This window comes from Varanus komodoensis, unplaced genomic scaffold (assembly GCF_004798865.1).
Source record: "Varanus komodoensis strain SLA01 unplaced genomic scaffold, ASM479886v1 scaffold4, whole genome shotgun sequence".
NCBI classification, from domain to species: domain Eukaryota; kingdom Metazoa; phylum Chordata; class Lepidosauria; order Squamata; family Varanidae; genus Varanus; species Varanus komodoensis.
Window position 1 is genome coordinate 50,243,839 of NW_025335941.1, and position 18,626 is coordinate 50,262,464.

At 39.4% G+C, this 18,626-nt stretch overlaps 1 protein-coding gene across 2 annotated transcripts; it reads left to right on the top strand.

The window, feature by feature from the left end:
- The first annotated feature begins 783 nt into the window (after positions 1 to 783).
- CUNH11orf65 (chromosome unknown C11orf65 homolog) lies at positions 784 to 18,540 on the top strand. 2 transcript variants are annotated; one of them, XM_044441444.1, is made up of 10 exons: positions 784 to 1,063; positions 3,275 to 3,329; positions 6,195 to 6,315; positions 9,217 to 9,309; positions 10,183 to 10,236; positions 12,779 to 12,979; positions 13,225 to 13,358; positions 15,552 to 15,722; positions 15,925 to 15,980; positions 17,767 to 18,540. In XM_044441444.1, exons 2-10 carry the CDS (start codon positions 3,292 to 3,294, stop codon positions 17,874 to 17,876), a joined length of 978 nt encoding a protein of 325 aa, XP_044297379.1. In that variant the 5' UTR covers positions 784 to 1,063; positions 3,275 to 3,291; the 3' UTR covers positions 17,877 to 18,540. The 2 variants fall into 2 exon arrangements, with proteins under 2 accessions (XP_044297379.1, XP_044297378.1); XM_044441443.1 differs by lacking the exon at positions 784 to 1,063 and having other exon boundaries at positions 2,269 to 3,329.
- Positions 18,541 to 18,626: the final 86 nt, after the last annotated feature.

The window sequence follows — 18,626 nt, forward strand, 5'->3', positions numbered from 1 at the left end:
AAATGCATAATGAAATTCCAGGTGCTACTGGAGACTTCAGCAGGCCTGGTAACTGGGCTGGGTGAACTGAAGGGATTATTGTTTTAGATTGTATATTGTTTCTCTACCAGAAGTAGATTAAACTGCAAAATTGGGAAAACTCTATTCAGAATGCAGGGTGGAAGGGGTGCAGAATTAATTGGTAGTCTTCATTGAGATTCACCATGAAATATTCCCAGCTCTTGTTATATCCAGTAAGAAGGGCAGTCATTCCTTTAACCAAGCCACTGATATGTCACTGAGCCCTTCCAATTGCCTTAGCTGAAGTTAGCTGGGACAGAAACACTGGCTTTTCTCATGGGATGATTGACATCCTATGATTCTTTACACAACCCATCCTAAGAACTCAGAATGGTTAAAAACAATGAAATTATATCCAGCTCTTTCAGGAGAGCCCACATCAACGAACCTAGGAGAGAGACTTGGATGTGAGAAAGATAATGTGGAGATAACGATTTTAAAATAGCAAACAATAAAACCCTTCCCATGGAGAACAATTTGCTCTGGAAGTGCCCTGAATGTAAGAGAGCTGATCCAGGACAGGCTCATAAGAGCATCTCTGCCTGCCTCCTTCTCCAGGGTTTTCTACACAGGCTAATATTGCAAACTGGTGCTTGCAGTAGTTTGGACTGTTGCAGTTCATGGGTGACCTTGTTTAGAAAGTTAAATCTGCTGATCTATCAAGTTATAACTTTTGGGACCTGTAGTGGTGGTGGATAAGTCAATGCGGCACACCATTCTATCTGAAAATCTCACTGGCTCATTTCCCACCTATTTTTGGTGTCCTCCTTAGGATGCAAAGCATAGTCATGGGCAAAAATGCCTCCTGTGGTGTATTGGAAAGAACCCTACTATAATTTTCTAGCTACAATTGTGGGACTATCATTTACACCTGCTGAAATGTACCAGGCTAGCTTAAAATAACAGGAAGGCAGTAATTTGTGATGTTCTTTGCCTTGATACAGGAGAAGCTTATCTGAATCCTGCACCCTGGCCTGAACAACACTGTCATCCATCAAAACAAGTTGGCCATTTAATTTTATTAATGCATTATGTCTAATTGCATATAACATTTAGGATATTTACATATGATCTGTACATAAGTTTGGGTAGAGAGTCATTTTTTCAAAGCCATGGATGGACTTTTCTGCTTTGGGTTTTTGTTTTTTTAGAGGGGAGATGCTTCCCTCAAAACATCCCCCCTGCCAGTTCCAGTTCCTCCCCTATTTAACTCACTCGCATTAGTTTTCCAGAGCTGAGAGGGATGCGCTCCTTCGCGTCGAAAGGCGAGAAGGGACGCCACATGGAAGGCAATGGGGTTTACCTCCTTTTAAATATGCATAGACGCAAGTTATAAGGGTATCTGGTAGTCGGCCGTGCAGTCGTCTAACCCCGAGCTTTCCCCTTTCGGCCCTTCCCTCTTGTCGCTCCCTCCGTCGCCCCGCCCGGCAGAAACTAGGCCGAGGCCTGCGCGTTGCTATGGCAACCGGCACACCATCGCTCGCTCTGAAAACGCGCCTCGTGGCGGAGCGGCAGGTAACTGCGGGCCGAGTTGCGGCCTCTAGGGCGGAAGGCTGGACCCCAGCCCGCGTCGGGGGTAGCGATGGAGAATGAAGGGAGAGTCGTGAAAGGGGCCACAGGGGTTGGAGAATGCGTTGCGCGTTCCCGTTCACGCTTTTTTACAGGAGAAGTGTGTGGAGTATTCACGCCCTCCGCTTACTATATATGTAGTAGACGGTGCAGTTCTTAACTTGAGAAGTTTCTTGCTTGACAGGCGAAGGTTTTTGCTCGCTACTTCTTTCTCCTTTAAAATACCCCGCACCTGATGGCTTTTTTTTGCATGGCATGTGAATGTACCTGCATTTCTTGAAAGCCGAGAAGGACTTACAGTATGTTACCCCAAGCCCAAAACAAATTAAAGTAGCAATTTGAGAAGGGAATACGGAAGAAGCATCTCCAGACCAAATATAAATCCATTTCTGTCGGAATGCTAGAAAAATACACCATCTTTATTCTAAAATTTTACATTGTTTTCAGAGGGGATTTAAAGGGAGAAGAAAGCATTTTTACTGGAGCCTTCTGTCTAGATAATCAGAGAGCTGCTTAAAAAATGCAGATCATCACCAAACAGTACTTCATAGGATATGGAATGGGCTTCCATGGGAGACCCCATCACTGAGGGTGTTCAAGGAATGAATGGACACCCACATGTTGGACAATATATGAGCGGAGCCAGCTTGTGCCGGGGGTCAGACTAGATGGCCCGGGAGACCCCTGCTGACTTGCTATTTTTCTAACTTCTGAAGTCATGGCAACAAGGAAATGGATTTTAGTATTTGGTCAGGTAAATATGGGACAGCACTTTAAAAACTATCCTAGGATGTAAAGCTTAAAGATAGAATTTTGAGTTGAGTCTGGAAACAAACTGGCAGCTAATGAAGATTGCTTAATACAGTTATAATATTATCTAAAAGACTGGCCCCAAGTGATCATCTGGCAGCTTCATTTTATCAGTTGAACTTTCCAATCATTTTCATAGGTGGCCCCAAGCTGAGCCAGTGTTGATGTGACTAATACGTAAAATTTTTAACCTAATTGCTTTCTGGATTGTAACTTGTTAAGTGTTTGGGATACAATCTAGCAGGCATGTCTGTCAAATCATCATTATTTGAATCTAGACCAGTGGTCCCCAGACTTTTTGGGGCTTCCCCCTCCTTTCCTCTTGAGCAACAACCTTAGTGCCCCCATGCCTCTTTCTTTGTATTAGGTCTATTGCTCTACTCCAAATGTAAAACAACCAATCACTGCCCCTTGGATCTTTTCGCTGTCCCCACTGCTGTCCACTTTGGGTATCATTCATCTAGACAAATTATTCATAGGTTCATTTGAACTGTACATTCTTTTGTTCCCCTTATAAATTAGTTACAGTTTATAAACTACATTGCTTGAAGAACTCTTACTGAAGATTTGCTGAAATCTCAAGGATGCCATAGAATAAGCTGTTCATTACAACATCATTCATTTTTAAATTCCTGTTTTATTATGCTGGTGACCTTCAATGTACATATACTTGAAGTACTGAATAGAAAGCAACCACTGTTTTCCCAGCTTTATTCTCCATTCATTGTATAGAACTTAGTTTTAATAAAACAGCAAGATACAAGGACATTAACAGCAAGTCGTTGGCTAGATCCTGAACAGCAACCATTATTTATGCTATTGGTGCCTTGTGCAGGACAATCCAGTGTCGCAATGGAAACTGAACCCAAGAAAGGCTCACGTAAACATGGGTAAGGTTGCTATTGAAATTTTTGTGCATATATATTATAGATAACAGGCTATGTTTTTCTAATCAGATATAAACTCCACTATGATTAGTAGATTTTCTTTCTGGCTAAGTGTGTTTAATGTATAAGAAGGTCCATTGAACTCCTGGCACTTTGTGAGTAAAATTTCAGTGGTTCCCAGCACATGAAAGCCTTTTAGTGCATCACTTCTGAAAGCTGTTGACGTGAAGAAAGCAATTCTTATGTTCAGTGAATGTTTTGGTAAGTGTGGGCCTTTTATTTGACATACAAGTGCAAGAGGATGGAAGGAATAATCTTGTGGCCTGTAGACATTGACTGAAGGGCCACAGGATGTTTCAGATTCTGAGATATGAGGTAAGAGACTGCACTAGCTTCGAGACCTAAGATCAAGCGCTCAGAACTCTGACCTCACTTACCTTGTCCCCTTGCAGCCAACACAGAACAGTACTGGCTGCTCTCCAAGGTCAAAAAAGCAACCTCAGATGGGTAGGAGGGGGAGTTTGGGGGGCAGAGATAAGGAGACTGGGAAGGTCAGGATGCCAAGTATCCTGGGACTTCTCCAGATTCATTCCACCCCCCTTCTGATGCCATTGCTAGTTAGGTAAACATGACTACATAATGAAAATGTGGAGTGGGAGGACAGGGGAGGGAAATATTGCCTCCACAACTCCTCTTGTTCTTCACTGGATGGGTGTGCACCTCCAGTTTGGGTGCTTAAATTCATCTCCATAAGATTGTAACCTGAATATCATTTGTAAAACACTCTAGAAAGTGTTTTACAAATGTTGTTGAGTGAAGCCACAAGAATTTATTAGCTGAAGCTCATTCAGGATAGTAAATTTGATCATCAGGGATACCTGAGACAAATGCCTTTCAATAAATCTCCCTCACACTGTTATGTGCTGTCAAGTCATCTTTGACTTATGGAAAGCCCTCCAAAAAGGCCTGTCCATGACAGTTCCATTGAGCTCTTCCAGGTTCAAGGTTGTGGCTTCATTTATGGATTCACTCTATCTCATAGCTGGTCTTCCCTTTCATCTTCTGCTTTCAACTTTCCCTAAAATGATTGTCTTCTACATTGATTTTTGCCTTCTTACGATGTATTCAAAGTGTGCATCCCTCATGCTAAGGGGCATTTTCTGTTAGCTTTTCTCCAAGTATGTATGTGTATATATATTTAAAACTTTTGTATGCTGTCTCTTATGCCTGGGCATCTCAGTTACTTGGTTTTCTACACAAAATATATAAAGGTTAGCCTTTATTGCTTTTATGAATCTGCACCTCATTTAGGCTATGAAATGCAAAATTATAACCACAGGTATTACTAAAAAGAGATACCATCCTGAGACTTCTAGTGAAGGATGAAATATAAAAGCTTTTAATTAATTAAATACATTTCTGGAAATTTTGAAACAATGGAAACCCCATTTTTCAGTGTTTTTCTGTGAAGGACGTACAGCACATATTTATTGCAGATGTAAAGCCACTATTTTACTGTTGGAACAAAAAACTTATATATAGTTTTGCAGTGCTTTTTTTGTTAAAAAAAAAAAAAGTGCCGGAACTCACGTCTTGGGGTCACACTTTTACACTAAAAAAGATTTTCAATTCACCAACTTTTTTTGAAATAAATAACTTATTTACCTTTTGCACGTAGCCAGTCACTCTACACACACATAAACATAATGGTCACCACTGGCAGTAAGCACTCAGCGCGCGACCACACGACCAATCCCAAGCTGAGCAGTGTCCCAAGCCAGGCAGTGCCCTCACAATCAGCGCGGACACACAAGCAGCCCGCATGCACTATTTTAATGATTTTTGCTGCCGACTTGCTACACCCGATAGGGCGATTCAAAATCCCTTGGAAAAATCCATCAAAAAAAGGTGCCGGAACACTGTTCCGGTGCGTTCTATGACAAAAAAAGCCCTGTAGTTTGTAATCTGATAAAATTATTATTAAAATTCAGTACATTTAAGAGTAAAATCAGTAAATGTGTAATTACTGTGTGAATAAAATAAAATTTAAAAATTTTAAAGTTAATAAACCAAACACAATAATTTTTTGAGCAGACCAAGTTATGCATAATATGTTTTAGGTTCCTATTTTAGGCCTGTCCAACAGGAGCTCTAGCAAGTAGTTACTGAAATATCTGAACCATCATAGACATCACAAAAAGTAGGAAAAGCTGGATGCAGAGGAGGATTAGTGTGTAGCATCTATTCCAGTTTGTGAAAAATAGTTGTTTAGGGAAATCTCATCTAAAGTTAAAGCTATTGAACAGTTATTTAGCTGGGGAAGAGTCTCTTACTTATTTAGAATGTTAACTGAACATGAAAGCAATTGCAAGCGATTTGAACAGTTGACATTTTATTTCCATTTGTCTATGCTAGCAGTATCAATTCCATCCATACAGCTTATGAAGCAGGCTACTGTTCTGCTTTATGCTTGCATTACAGAGTTTTAAGAAATCATTGCAAGGAAGGAGGATGGTGTTACTGACCAGTTAGAAATATATGATCTTCTCTTAAACATTTTACTTTCTATTCGAAAAGAAAATATTTCATAATTTAAATTTATCCATTTGTGGGGGAGGAGAAAACAAATAAAAACCCTGTGGTGGCAGGTGATGAGAATGCAGTAGACCATTTCGCCTTAACTTTTCCATTTACACTCTATTTTTGTGGTGGGAGAATGTTATCCCTAATGTTCTCCCCACCAACCCCTATCACAGATGATACACATGGTAATCAATCTTGTATAATTTTGTAAATGAGCAAAAAGATTGTTAAAATAATTACTTGGTAATTGCTGGAAATACCATCTTTGAAACATATTGTTTTAAGGAAATATGGAAGACATTCTCATAGAGTAGATGCTCTCCTGGAATTCTATTGCAATGAGAAACAAGAGAAGAAGAGGATGAAAGCAGCATACATCATCCAGAAAGCCTGGAGAAGATGGCTGGTAAGCCAGAATTTCAACTTCTGAAAACACCTGAAATTTCAGTCTTCCCTTTAGATTTTTTTTCTTAATTCAAAGAGCTTTTCTAGAATTACAATAACAGTTCAAAGCACTGTACTTTATCCTTTCCCCACAAATTGAAATCTCACAAGGAATCTGCTGCAACTTGCTGCAACCGGGCAATTGTTACTGCTACAGTTAATATTTGCAATAATTATGATTTTATTATACCTGAATATCTGCAGCCTGGAATTAAAGAACTGCAATATTTTTACCAATGGGTTTCAGACTATGCTCCTGAGAATTTTGTGGGGCTTGGAAGCTTATAGAGGATTCTTCAATGAGAAGGCCAGTAATAGTACAGAGCAGTGTAGATTGTGAGGAATTCTGGGTAAGAACCCTGTTGCACCTATCCAGGCATGGGTCCCTGCATTACTTTGCAGCATACCAGGAAAGAAACATTCGAGCAGGGGTCTCAAACTCAACTTAGCTGGGGGCCGCTGGAAGTAGAGTCTGGGTGAGGCTGGGCTGTATCAAGTATTCATCGTGGTGGTGGTGGGCTGCTCATCCCGCGTCGCTCCCGGAGGCCGGCCCGGGTGCCACTGGCGCTTTGAAGGCCGCAGGTCCCCTCCCCCATGCCCGGCCCGGCGCGCAGCTTAGAGGGAACATTGTGCCCAGGGTAACAACTCACGCAGGCACGTGTGAGAAACGCGCGGGCCGCACTATCACTAAACTTTGATATCAAGTGGGGGCCACAAAATATCGTCCCATGGGCTGCAATTGGCCCGTGGGCCGCGAGTTTGAGACCCCTGCATTAGAGGATAGAGTAATGCAGGCATGGGGTGATAAAGGCAGCAGCTGCATTCATACTTCTGACACCACTGCTTTATTGCGTTCACCTTCCTGGCATAACAATGCAGCATGGGAAGAAGAAATGGTGGTATCTGGCTTCTGAACGCTAGAGTGAATTAAAATGGCAGCAGTCCTGAGGCATGTGGCTAGAGTGGGGTCCTGCTGTAATGGAGAGAACTAGTGGAATACAATTATCCTTGGATATAAATTCTATAGAAGGGTCAGGAAATGGCAGACTGGAGAATTTGTTGTACTGTTCATCAAAGAGTACATCATGTCCATCTGATTAGAAAACCTAAAAGAGGCAGGTTGTTCCCCAGTAGCACTGTACTGGGCTCAGAAACTAATTTAGTACTATGAGTGTGCTATTGTCTTCCAGACTAGAATGCTCAAGATTACTTTGGGATGATAAATCAGGGAGGCTTCCAGACAAAGTATTGTATTCATCAGTAATTTCAGTTGCCCCCACATTCACTGGCTAAACACATGTTCCAGTCATGTACAAAGAGGTTAAATTTTTTAATAGCTTAAAAAAGTGTGACAGAGAACATATGGTCATGGAGATGACCAGAGAGGAGGTGACCCTGGAATAAAATCCTAAATTAGGTAATTCAGGACCTAGTATAGATGCCGTTGAAACAACTAGAAACAGAAACCGCAATGCTCTCAGTTTGTTTGTGTGGAAAGTTGCCAAAAAGGTACAACACCATCTTCTTTCACTTCAAATGAGGACACCAGTTGCCAGTGGAGCTTCCCCTCAAACATCTTCTGTTGCAATGTGCAATGCCAGGCAAAGCACTGGACATGTTTCAAAGTCTCTGTTAAGAGGGGGATACCGGAGAGTTCTAGTTATCCCACTGTGCGAACTGACCATGCATCCTTGAACCTTCCCTAAAATCGTTTTCAATGTAATGTGTAAACCTTTCAAAGTGTTCTTCAGGAGGCAAGCCTATATGGAAAGGGCTTCTCAGAATGGAAGTTTGAAAATACCTGTGTTGAACTATCTAGCTCCTTAGACTTTCACTAACAGTGGACACATCTGGGCTAGAAAATTTTCCACCACTCCTAAGTGTGTATAGAAAATGCTCCACTAATGAAATAGTTTTATAACATTGATTAGCATATGAATACATAAAACCTATTGGCCAGTCATTAAATTACATTTATATTTAAGCCCCACCATTGGCCTATTGCAAGGACACCAAGATGGCTTATAAGGTTCTCTGCTTAATTTTATCTTCACAACAACCCTGTGTGGTATTTTAAGCTTGAAAGTCTGTAACTGGCCCAAAGTCACCTAGTAAGTTTCATTGATGAGTGTGGTCCCAGTCCAATGCTGCCACACTGGTACTATCAACTTAATAGTAACTCATAAAAGTTGTTGCAAGGATAAAGGGTAGAAGAAGAAAGCACCACCTTGAAATTGTGGGAAGAAAGATGGGCTAGAAATTAAAATGTAAACATTTGGCAACTAAAGAAGAAGGTTGGAAGATGGGAAAATTAGGCTTTCCACCAAACCCAAGTAGTTGTTTTCTATGTTCCCACATGTCCTTTAGGGCGTGATCATATCCCATCCACTTCTGATGCATTTAAGCCTCAGAATGTGGAGGTTTATGTACTTCCAATGCATTGTGCAAGGCATGGTGGTAATTTCCACAGCAGCATAACTTGCACCCTCCATGCAATCTAGGTGGCCATCTTTAGCTATCTAAATGAAGTACCATGGATTGGGAGGGAAAGAGGAAGATACGGTGCAAGCAGTCAATCTTCACATGTCCCCTTCCCCATTGCCCTGGCATGCCCCTTACCTTTCTCCAAGGGGAATTCTGACCTCAGAGATACAGCTCTTTCCATCCTGGTTCTGTGTTTGAAGTCACAGCTCCAAGGTCATAGAACTTAAGATCGTGATTATCCTAGGTCTCCCTAGGCAGAGTTGGGAGACCATGAAATTGTGCACTCAATCTGAATTAGAAGTAGGAATGTATGCATTATGTGACCAACATTTAGCAGTCATAATATTTATAACTTAATTTTATTATCATCCTTGTCTAGGATATTGGTGTGTTTGACTACTATAAAGAACTAATAGGCTTCAAGCTGTGTGGGGAGCCCTCTCATTTGATGAAGTACATTGATCCTAGAGAGGTAAGGGTTAAACTGATGAGGATATTTAATGGTACTCCTAAAGATATAATGATATTAATTTAATTATTTCACCACTATTCATTCAAGATAATGGCAGGATTAATTAAGTAAATTATATGAACTGTATATTTAACACCCATTGGCTTTACAGAATTATAATGTAGAATGTAACCTTTGCAAATAAATATCTAAAATGTGTTTATCTGTGCATTCTCTAGTCTTGTGTTTCTTGCTAGTCAGTTTTTAAAAGTTATGCATTATTATATAAATTTTGTCATTCATTAAATCGCAGGGCAGTGTATCAAATTCTTTAAAGCAATTGACATAAAATACGTAGATTAAAAAGTGCCTGGATAAAAAGATGATTCTGGGGAACACAGTCAAAGATCACGCCTCTCCCTTATGGGCAAGAGAATTACAAAGACAGGGTGCCACAACATAACAGTTCCTCTGACTGGATGCTATCAGATTTACCTGGGCAGATAATGAAACTACCAAGAGGCCCTGATCTGTACACATCGCTGAATAGCAGGTGCATACAGGAAAAGGCACTCTTTCAGGTAGTTTAGTTCCAAGTAGTATAGTGCCTTAAAAGTCATTGAACCTGGCCTGGTAATGTATTGGCAGTCAGTGCTGTTTTCTAGGTAAAGGTATGCCATGCTCACTGTAAGCTACCCTACTTGGTAAACTTCTAAATACTGTACTCAGTCTGGTTTTGAAGAAATTACAGTGTTAATTGATTAGAACAATACATTGTAAAACAATAATGATTGAAAAGATATTGAGGCAAGTTTTAAGCAATAGTGCGCAACTTGGATAGATAGCAGGCTAACATCAACAGAAAGCATTCTAATTCTTTTCCCTTGTTTGCAGGCAGAATTTTTAGATGCTGCAGCAGGGGTTCATATGAAATTTAGGTTAGGTGGGGTAAGTATAATGTGAATGTAATGTATAACAAACACATTATGTATTTTGTTCTGCATATTTTGAGCTCTGTTCACAGTGGGCTTGAAAATTATGTTTATTAGGATGAGTTGGTTTTGGGAGAGAACATAACCATTTATAAATCAATTATACATTTGAATACTCATAACACTTAAGTACACATTGAACCAATACTTTAAGTAACAGTATTTTCATCTCTGTATATCTGGGGAGAGGGACTGAGACTTAGAAATAATGGCTTGCTAAAATTACCTAGCAAGTTAGCGAGTGAGGTGAGAGGTAAAGGAGGGAATTTCTGGTTCAAAAGTCATATTCTTAGTCAGCATGTTACATGGCCTTTTATCACAGGTCTCTGCATTATCTCACTGAAAACCCATTAAGGTGCATATTCCCGCTGCATATGGGACCAGAGCCAACCATGGTTTTGAAACTTGACTAAGGTATGCATATGGTTCCTACCACGGATTCTCCATCCACAACCTTGGGATCCACCACTTCTTTTACACTACTGAATGGTTGCCATTGTTAAGAAATTTCCCTTAATGTTAAGCTGAAATCTGCTTCCCTGCAGCGTCCACCCTTTGGTTCTAGTCATGCTTTCAGGAGCACCACATGCTCTCTTCAAGCTAATCATGCCCAGCTCTTTCAATCATTCCTCATGGGACCTGGTTTCCAGACATCCCACCTTCCTGTTCACTCTTCCATAGATGTGCTTCAGCTTCTCAGTGTCTGAAATGGCAAGAACTGGACACCAAATGAAGCCTGACTAATTCAGAATAGAGCAGAACTATTACTTTCTTTAATCTGGATGCCATACTGTTAACATAGAGCAAGACTGCATTAGTTTTCTTAACGGCTTTATCACTTAGCTTTCTCATATTCAGCCTGTGGACCATTAAGACAATTAGCTGCTTTTCACAAGTCTGATGCCAAGCAAGATCATCTTCATCCAATACTTTTAGCTTTGATCTCTAAATGCAAACCTTCCTTTATCTCTGTTGAATTTCAACTCAGATTTAGCCCAGAGTTCCAGCTAGATCCTCTTCAATCTCCTGATCCTTTCCCTCCTGGTATTATGTCTTCCACAGATTTGAGAAACACCCCCTTTACACCCTAATCGAAGAGATTTATAACAAATGTTGAACATTCAAGGTCTTAGAGAGTCCTGTGGAAGTTCACTTGAGATGTCCTTCTGATGTGAATGCCTAGTCATTAATTGGCACTCATTAAATAGAGTTTGCTCAACCATCTCTGAATCTACCTAATTGCAGTATTGTCCAACCCACAGTTTACCATGTTGCCAACAAACTATCATTTATTTTCAGTAATTCTTGGTGTCTTTCAGGTCAGTCTTCCCAAGATAACATAAAATAAAACCCACATACTAAAAACTGATATACAAAGTAGGAAAAATCCTAAAAACAAGCATAAAAACTAAACAAAACCTACCACATATAGTAGATAGAACCAGTGTGATACAGTGGTTAAGAACACATGTTTAGGACTTGGGCAATCTGAGTTCTAGTCCCTGTTCAGCTATGCAGGCAACTGGGTGACCTTGGGCCAGTCAGACTTGCAACCCAACCTACCTCACAGGGTTGTTGTTGTAGGGATAAGATTGAGAGCAGAATTATGTATGCCACTTTGAATTTAAAATAGAGAAAGGTGGATATAAAAGTAGTAACTAAATAACACAGCTGAGGCTACAATCCAGCCCAATGAAATATAATCAGTGGAAGGCCAGAGGAAAGCAGTATGTTTCAGGACCTTCCTAAAAGCCCACAATGATGGGGCTGGGTGGATCCCTAGTGAGAGTTTTCTATAGAGGGATGTGACCACAATAGAAAAGGCTCTGATGAAACCTTGTGAAATGCTTTGCTGAAATTAAGCTATAGTATGGCTACAGAATTCTTATATCTACTAAATTTGGAACTCTGCCCAAAAAAAAAAAAAAAAAGATTTTTATCTGATGTGACTTATTCTTGAAAAATCCATCATGAAATGTAATATATTCTACATATTCACAGACTGACCATCATCTGTTTACATGGTATTAATGTCAGACTGACTGCTTTATAGTTACCTGAATTTAGCTTGCTCTTCATCTTGAAATTAGGGACATTTGCCCATGTCAATGTCTAGGAAAACTCAAGGATGCTGGCTGAGCAATGCTGGGAGTTGCAGGACTCTTTTTCTGTGTAAATATGCATAATATTGCACTCTTAACCAAGCAATTCCTAGCCTGAAATGATAAAACCCATGAAGAACAGTAGTATGTATTATTTCTCTATTCAGTTGAATTGGCTCATTCTCACTTCGAATTAATCTCAGTTCTCTGTAAAATATGAAAAATGTTGACTTCTCTAATGTATTTTTAAAGTATAATCTTGCTTGCTTTCAGTCTGTTTTAGAAGAGAATTGTTCTACTGTGAACTAAATACAATAACAATGTATTAAAACACCACTTTAAACACATTAAAATAACAGATTTCTCAATTCTCCCATTTTAATTTTTTCTCTGCAGATAAAGTTTCCTCCAAGCATATATTACAAAATATTTACTCACAGGCCTATTGTGGATGTGTGTGCATATAGTCCCAAAGATTATACAAAACTTGCAATCACAACAAGGCAAACACGAAAACTCCAGAAAAAGAGCTGTGAGGATCCTAGTGACTGGTATAAACGCATAGAGAATAATGGCTGGAGACTTCTGTCCCCCAGGGTAAGAAAGGACAAGCTGTTTTCATTAGCCAAATTCTTCTCCATTTTCACTGTCTACAAAATTGAATTATGGCATTATGGTTCTATATCTATAGAAACAAGAATTTACAAAAAGTTTAACAATTTAGCCTGTTTTTATCTAAATGTTTTTATCTTCTGAAAAGAAAAGAGGTTAGCATTGACAAGGCACAAACAAATTCTAATGAAATGAAACTATTGGTGAGATGTTCTAATAATATATTTCAGTTCTGGAAAGCCCTGGACCCTATAACTGCTGAAGACAACCTCAGAGTGAAGGAATTTGAGTGCTTGAGCATGCTAAAGAAACAAGAAATGATAAAACGAAGAAAAAGGAGAAAAATAGAATGGCTAAAAAAAATGTGAGCTCCTGCAGTTTTAAGTTCTATACATAAAAACACTGACCTGTTTTCATTATATCTGCTTAGAGTGTAAAAAATAAGCAGATATAAAGTCAAGCATGCTACCGTATTATAACCTTTTGGATATTTTTCAATCTAAATAGCCTGAGAGCCAGTGTGGTGTAGTGGTTAAGAATGTAGGACGGGGATTTATGCAACCTGGATTCTAGTTCCTGTTCGACCATGGTGCCAACTGGACCAGTCACAGACGCTTAGCTCAAATGACCTTACAGGGTTGTTGTTGTTGTGGGGATAACACTAAGTGCAGCAGAACAATGTAAGCCACTTTGAATTCACTGTACAAAAGCAGGATAAAAATCTAATACATAGTAATGGGCATAGGCATTACCATTCATTCATTCATTCATTCAAGTTGCAGTAATAGGAACCTATTATTTAGGACTTGGAAGCATTCTTTAGAAGGTACATTTCTTTGGTCACCTAGAAACCACAGGTAAATGTTCTGTCACTTTTAAATTGGCTGTATGTACCTATACGAGATCCCACCAGACATTTATTATCCAAATTGCATAGCCTAGCAGATGCTTAGTAAATCTCCTGTTTTGCTGCCTGGCTGTGGTCAGGAAGCAATGTGAAGTGTCTGAAGGAGTACCTCCTTCCATATATATCAGGAGCCCTCTTTGAAGATCAGAAGAGTGGCTGCCCGGAGAAGGATCTTCTGTGCAGTGGCGCCCTGGCTATGGAATGGGTTCCCCAGAGAGGTGTGCATGGCACCAGCACTTTTTTCATTTCGGCACTAGGCCAAAACCTTTTTACTTTCCCAGCATTTTAAAAGTTACTATTGTTTTTAATGTTGATTTTATATATTATTGTGATGCCGTGTCTTATTTATCTATGTCACTGCCCTGACACACTGTAAAGGGTTGGATAAAAAAATGTTAAATACAGAGACCACCAAAACAATGTATACACACTTCAGGAAAAGAAAAACTTGTATAAATATTTTAACACTAAATTTATTGAGACATCATGAGATTAATAGAAGTTACCTTTGGCCTCTACAATTACAAGGGGTGCTCAAAGTGGTGGCCATTAGCTGAAGTTCTCAAAGCGTCGATTGAGATGGCTGCATGTATATACATTTTTTTGGCAGACTGTAAATGTGACAAGTTTTGCAGGTAGTCTCACATTTTGACATTTGTTTCAGTAATTACTTAGTTTAAATAATGCATGTTTATTTGAAATATTTTTTTAAATTCATAAAGTGAACCCAAGGCTGTTTACATAAAAGTGCATCTTCCTATAAATAAGGAAAACAAATTATAAGAGAAGTACACATCAAAAACATAGATGATGGGGATCTGTTATATAATGGATTAATGGCCATAAATATTGGTCATATAATAAAACAAAAACATTCACCACACTTATTTTAGAGCATTTATATACCACTTCCTCGTGAGCATAAGTGGACTCCAGGGGATGGTGGAGGACAGGAAGGCCTGGAGGAATGTTGTCCATGGGGTCGCAACGGGTCGGATACGACTTCGCGACTAACAACATACTACTTCCTATTTTAAAGGTACTGAAGCAGTCTACAACAGGGGTCTCAAACTCAACTTACCTGGGGGCCGCTGGAAGTAGAGTCTGGGTGAGGCTGGGCCGCATCAAGTATGCCACCACCGCCGGCGCTTTGAAGGCCGCAGGGCCCCTCCCCCGTGCCCCGCCCGTCCCAGCAATTGGCCTGCAGGCCGTGAGTTTGAGACCCCTGGTCTACAACATATTGCAAAAGAGTGCATCATTAAAAGCATAATGTTTTGATAAGTTAATGGCTGGGGAAAAACCAGAATAAACAAGTAATTTTTTGGTTATCACTGAAAAGCCAAGATTGTGGGTGCCCAATGTATCTCAAAGGAGAGGTCATTTCAGAAGTCGGGCATCTGAGAAGACCAGTTGCTGCCGGATGGGACTCTGTAGCATTTCACACAGAATGCAAAGTCTTCTGAAGACTTTGGGTCTAATGGGTTTAAGTAGGGGCAGGATTATCTTCAGGACTTTTGAAAGGTATGAGTGTGTTCATGATTTGTTTGTGCTTGCATTTTTAAACCTTGGCTGCAAAGAAACTAAGGCTATGCTGCCACCTATAGAGAAAATGTAGTAACAAAAATGAAATGCACATTTCCCTTTTCCTAGGTACTTTGGAAAAAGCCTTCAAGTGCAAACTGCGGATCCAGCTGCAACAGTCTTAATTCAAAGAGCAACAGAAGGTTTAATCAGCACTTTGGAGAATGAAGGAATAGATAAAGTGATGGAATGGGAAGTGGATGAAATGTTGAAATGGACAAATGCACTCAACTATGAAGAGTAATACTTTTACGTTTGATCTTTTATCTCTCTAAATTTATTTATTGTTCAAAAGGCTCTCCCAGTTTTAAGTCCTCCACCTTATTAATAGCAGCATAGTGCAACATCCTAATGTTATATATATTTCAAATAACTGAGCCAAAAATAAATCATGGTTGAGCTTTTAAATGTTCAGTTTACTCAATTACATTGTTATGTCTAGGTATGTCAAACAATGGAAAGAAATTGGAACAAGCAAGTTATCTGATAGCTACCAAGGTAAAAATCCTGACTATTGTTGGCAAATTTGTGTAATTTTCTTAGAATATAAGCACTACATTAACTTTGGATTACATGGCAATCACACTTGGAAAGAGTGAACAGATTCTCTGTATGCTGCATGTGAAGCCCAGTTGACACACAATGGTGGGAGAATAGCTGCTGTCATTTTAGTATTAGATTTATATCCCACTTTTTAGAGAAAAGGACTCAGAGTGGCTTAAATAATTTTTCTCTTCCTGTTTTCCATCTTATTCCTGCAACAAAATCCCATGAGGTAGGTTGGGTTGAGAGTGTGATTGGCCCGATGTCACCCAGTTGGCTTCATGGCTCAGCAGGGACTAGAACCAAGATCGCTAGAGTCCTAGACCTGCCCTCTTTATTACACCACACTGGCTTTCTATGCAATTACAGGAATGTATGGGCATGTAGCAACTGATAACAAATGACCTCGTCTCTTAAAACCTGGGATGTGGAATCTGTGGCTGTTTGGCCTTTATTAAACTACAACTCCCCTCACCCTGGTCTTTGGCTCTGCTGACTGGCTGATGGGTGTCATAACTAAAATTAGTTTGAATTCTCTGGGTAAGTTTAAGGTGCAGTTCTGTACAGTGTGATAGAAAAGAGTCATGGATTGGGACATGCTAGGATTTGTAGAACTTTTTTCTGTCTAAACATCCATGTGATTGTATGCTTAACCACATAATCATGCGGCTTGAGTCTACAGTAGTTACCACAGTGACAATATAATGCATAACTTGGACATCAGTCACATTCTTTTTTTCTGGAAAGACATTTCATTTCTTAAAATGTTCTCAGGTCAACAATACAAATTACAGAAACTAATTCAATTTCAGAGGTGATTCTGTAATATGCAAATTATTATTATTATTATTATTATTATTATTATTACTACTACTACTACTACTACTACTACTACTACTACTACAACATTTCTATGCCGCCCTTTGCCAAAGTCTCGGGGCGGCAAATTGTCCTTTATTCTTAGAATATCACTATTTTAAAAATCTAAATTTCCGAAGTGTTGAATCATCTGTGTCCGCCAACTGAACTAAAAATTATTGTAATATCTGCTCTTAGTATCCACATGGCCCTGTCCACTCTCTCACATAGTGCTATGAGTATTCTGCAAATGCAGAAAAAGAGCATCTGTAAGTCCAGCACTGGGAACAAGTCCAGTCAGCTTATTCTCTTCTCCTTCCCTGCCCTTTCTTTTTAAAGAACAAGCTTCTAGTCCTTATGTCTATGAAGACAGACTTGAAAGTATTAGGCAATGCCCAATAATCTTTGAAGTAAAAAGGGAGGAAAAATGAGATTTCCAGTGGCTGGGATATGGTTGGGGGCCAGGCATGATCTGTCTTTCTCAAAATGTAGCAGATTAATTAAGGAATATGAACAGTACATGTAATTTATACAGGCTGAAGGATTCAGATTGCCTTCACATATAAGCTTTCTTTAGGTATAGCTCTGATAGTAGCCTATATAAGGTATCTCAGCAAGCTGGTGGTTCATTAACAACATCTGTGTATCATGAATTCTTAGTATAGACCAGAGGTCTTCAAACTTTTCCACCCAGGGGGCCAGTTGAAAGCTGCGGGTGCTGGGTGCAGGCCAGAAAGGTGGTACTGGCAGTATGCATGGGCTGGCGCACGCTGAGGTGGAGGTGGAGTGTGCGACAAGGCAAGGGGAGGCAACTTCATATTTTAAATTGTTCAAAAATACCTAAAATATATAGATTTTCTGACATTTCTTTTCTAATCCTTAGGCTTTCGGTTTACTGACCAATCCTATGAGCTGTCTGACTTAGCTCGGCTACCACACGTGTTCCATGAAATTGTACGATCTCATATGACTAAGGTACAAGCAAAGAACTAATGCCAGTAAGCATCTCAATTCAGATTGGAGTGGAAAAGCACACATTTGACAACTTTTGGAAGAATCAACTATAATAGTATCAAAGTAACACAGAAGGAGGCAAGCCTAACAAAACAGTATAAATGTATGGTTGTGTACTTGTCTACCTTAGCACATTTATGTAAAAATTAAATGCATTTTAATCAGATCTAGTCATGATGCTATTGTGAACCACTCTGAGTAAAAAAAAACCTTGTTTTGGAAAAGGCAAATCACCCACTGTTATACATAACTATGTCTATAATTAATACACATATTCAAATAGCATTCCTTAGGTTTACATTTCTAAAATATAAACAATGTGATTATCAGTTAATTATCCTGTCTCGGGTAGCTTTAGATGTTACATAATAGTGACAGCAGAGGAACCACAACCAATTAATTACAACTAAATAAAATTTCAGACTTTACTTGTAATGGCAGTGAATAATGTTAAAGTCAACATCAGCCCAAATAGGAACCTCAGCTGCAGCCTTCTTGGTGTGACTTTAAGAAAAATATTTACATTAGTCGTGGGTGGTAGAGTGTTAGATGAAAGAGCCAAACCATCCTATAGAGGTGAGACATTTCTGATTCATGTACATTGTTTTCTTCCCACATTCTGCAGCTTAAATAAAAAGGTTTCAGGTTGGTCTAAACTGAGATATGAATAAACTAATTACTGTGTACAATGTTATGGCGCAGAATAGAAGAATCCTGATCTAGAAATAA

What these genes read in the sequence shown, in the direction of transcription:
- CUNH11orf65 (XM_044441443.1), top strand. Translation starts at nt 3,253, where the DNA reads ATGCTATTGGTGCCTTGTGCAGGACAATCCAGTGTCGCAATGGAAACT. An exon ending in AGTACATTGATCCTAGAGAG is followed by an intron (nt 9,310 to 10,182) that starts GTAAGGGTTAAA and finishes CCTTGTTTGCAG; the next exon opens with GCAGAATTTTTAGATGCTGC. An exon ending in GTTATCTGATAGCTACCAAG is followed by an intron (nt 15,981 to 17,766) that starts GTAAAAATCCTG and finishes TCTAATCCTTAG; the next exon opens with GCTTTCGGTTTACTGACCAA.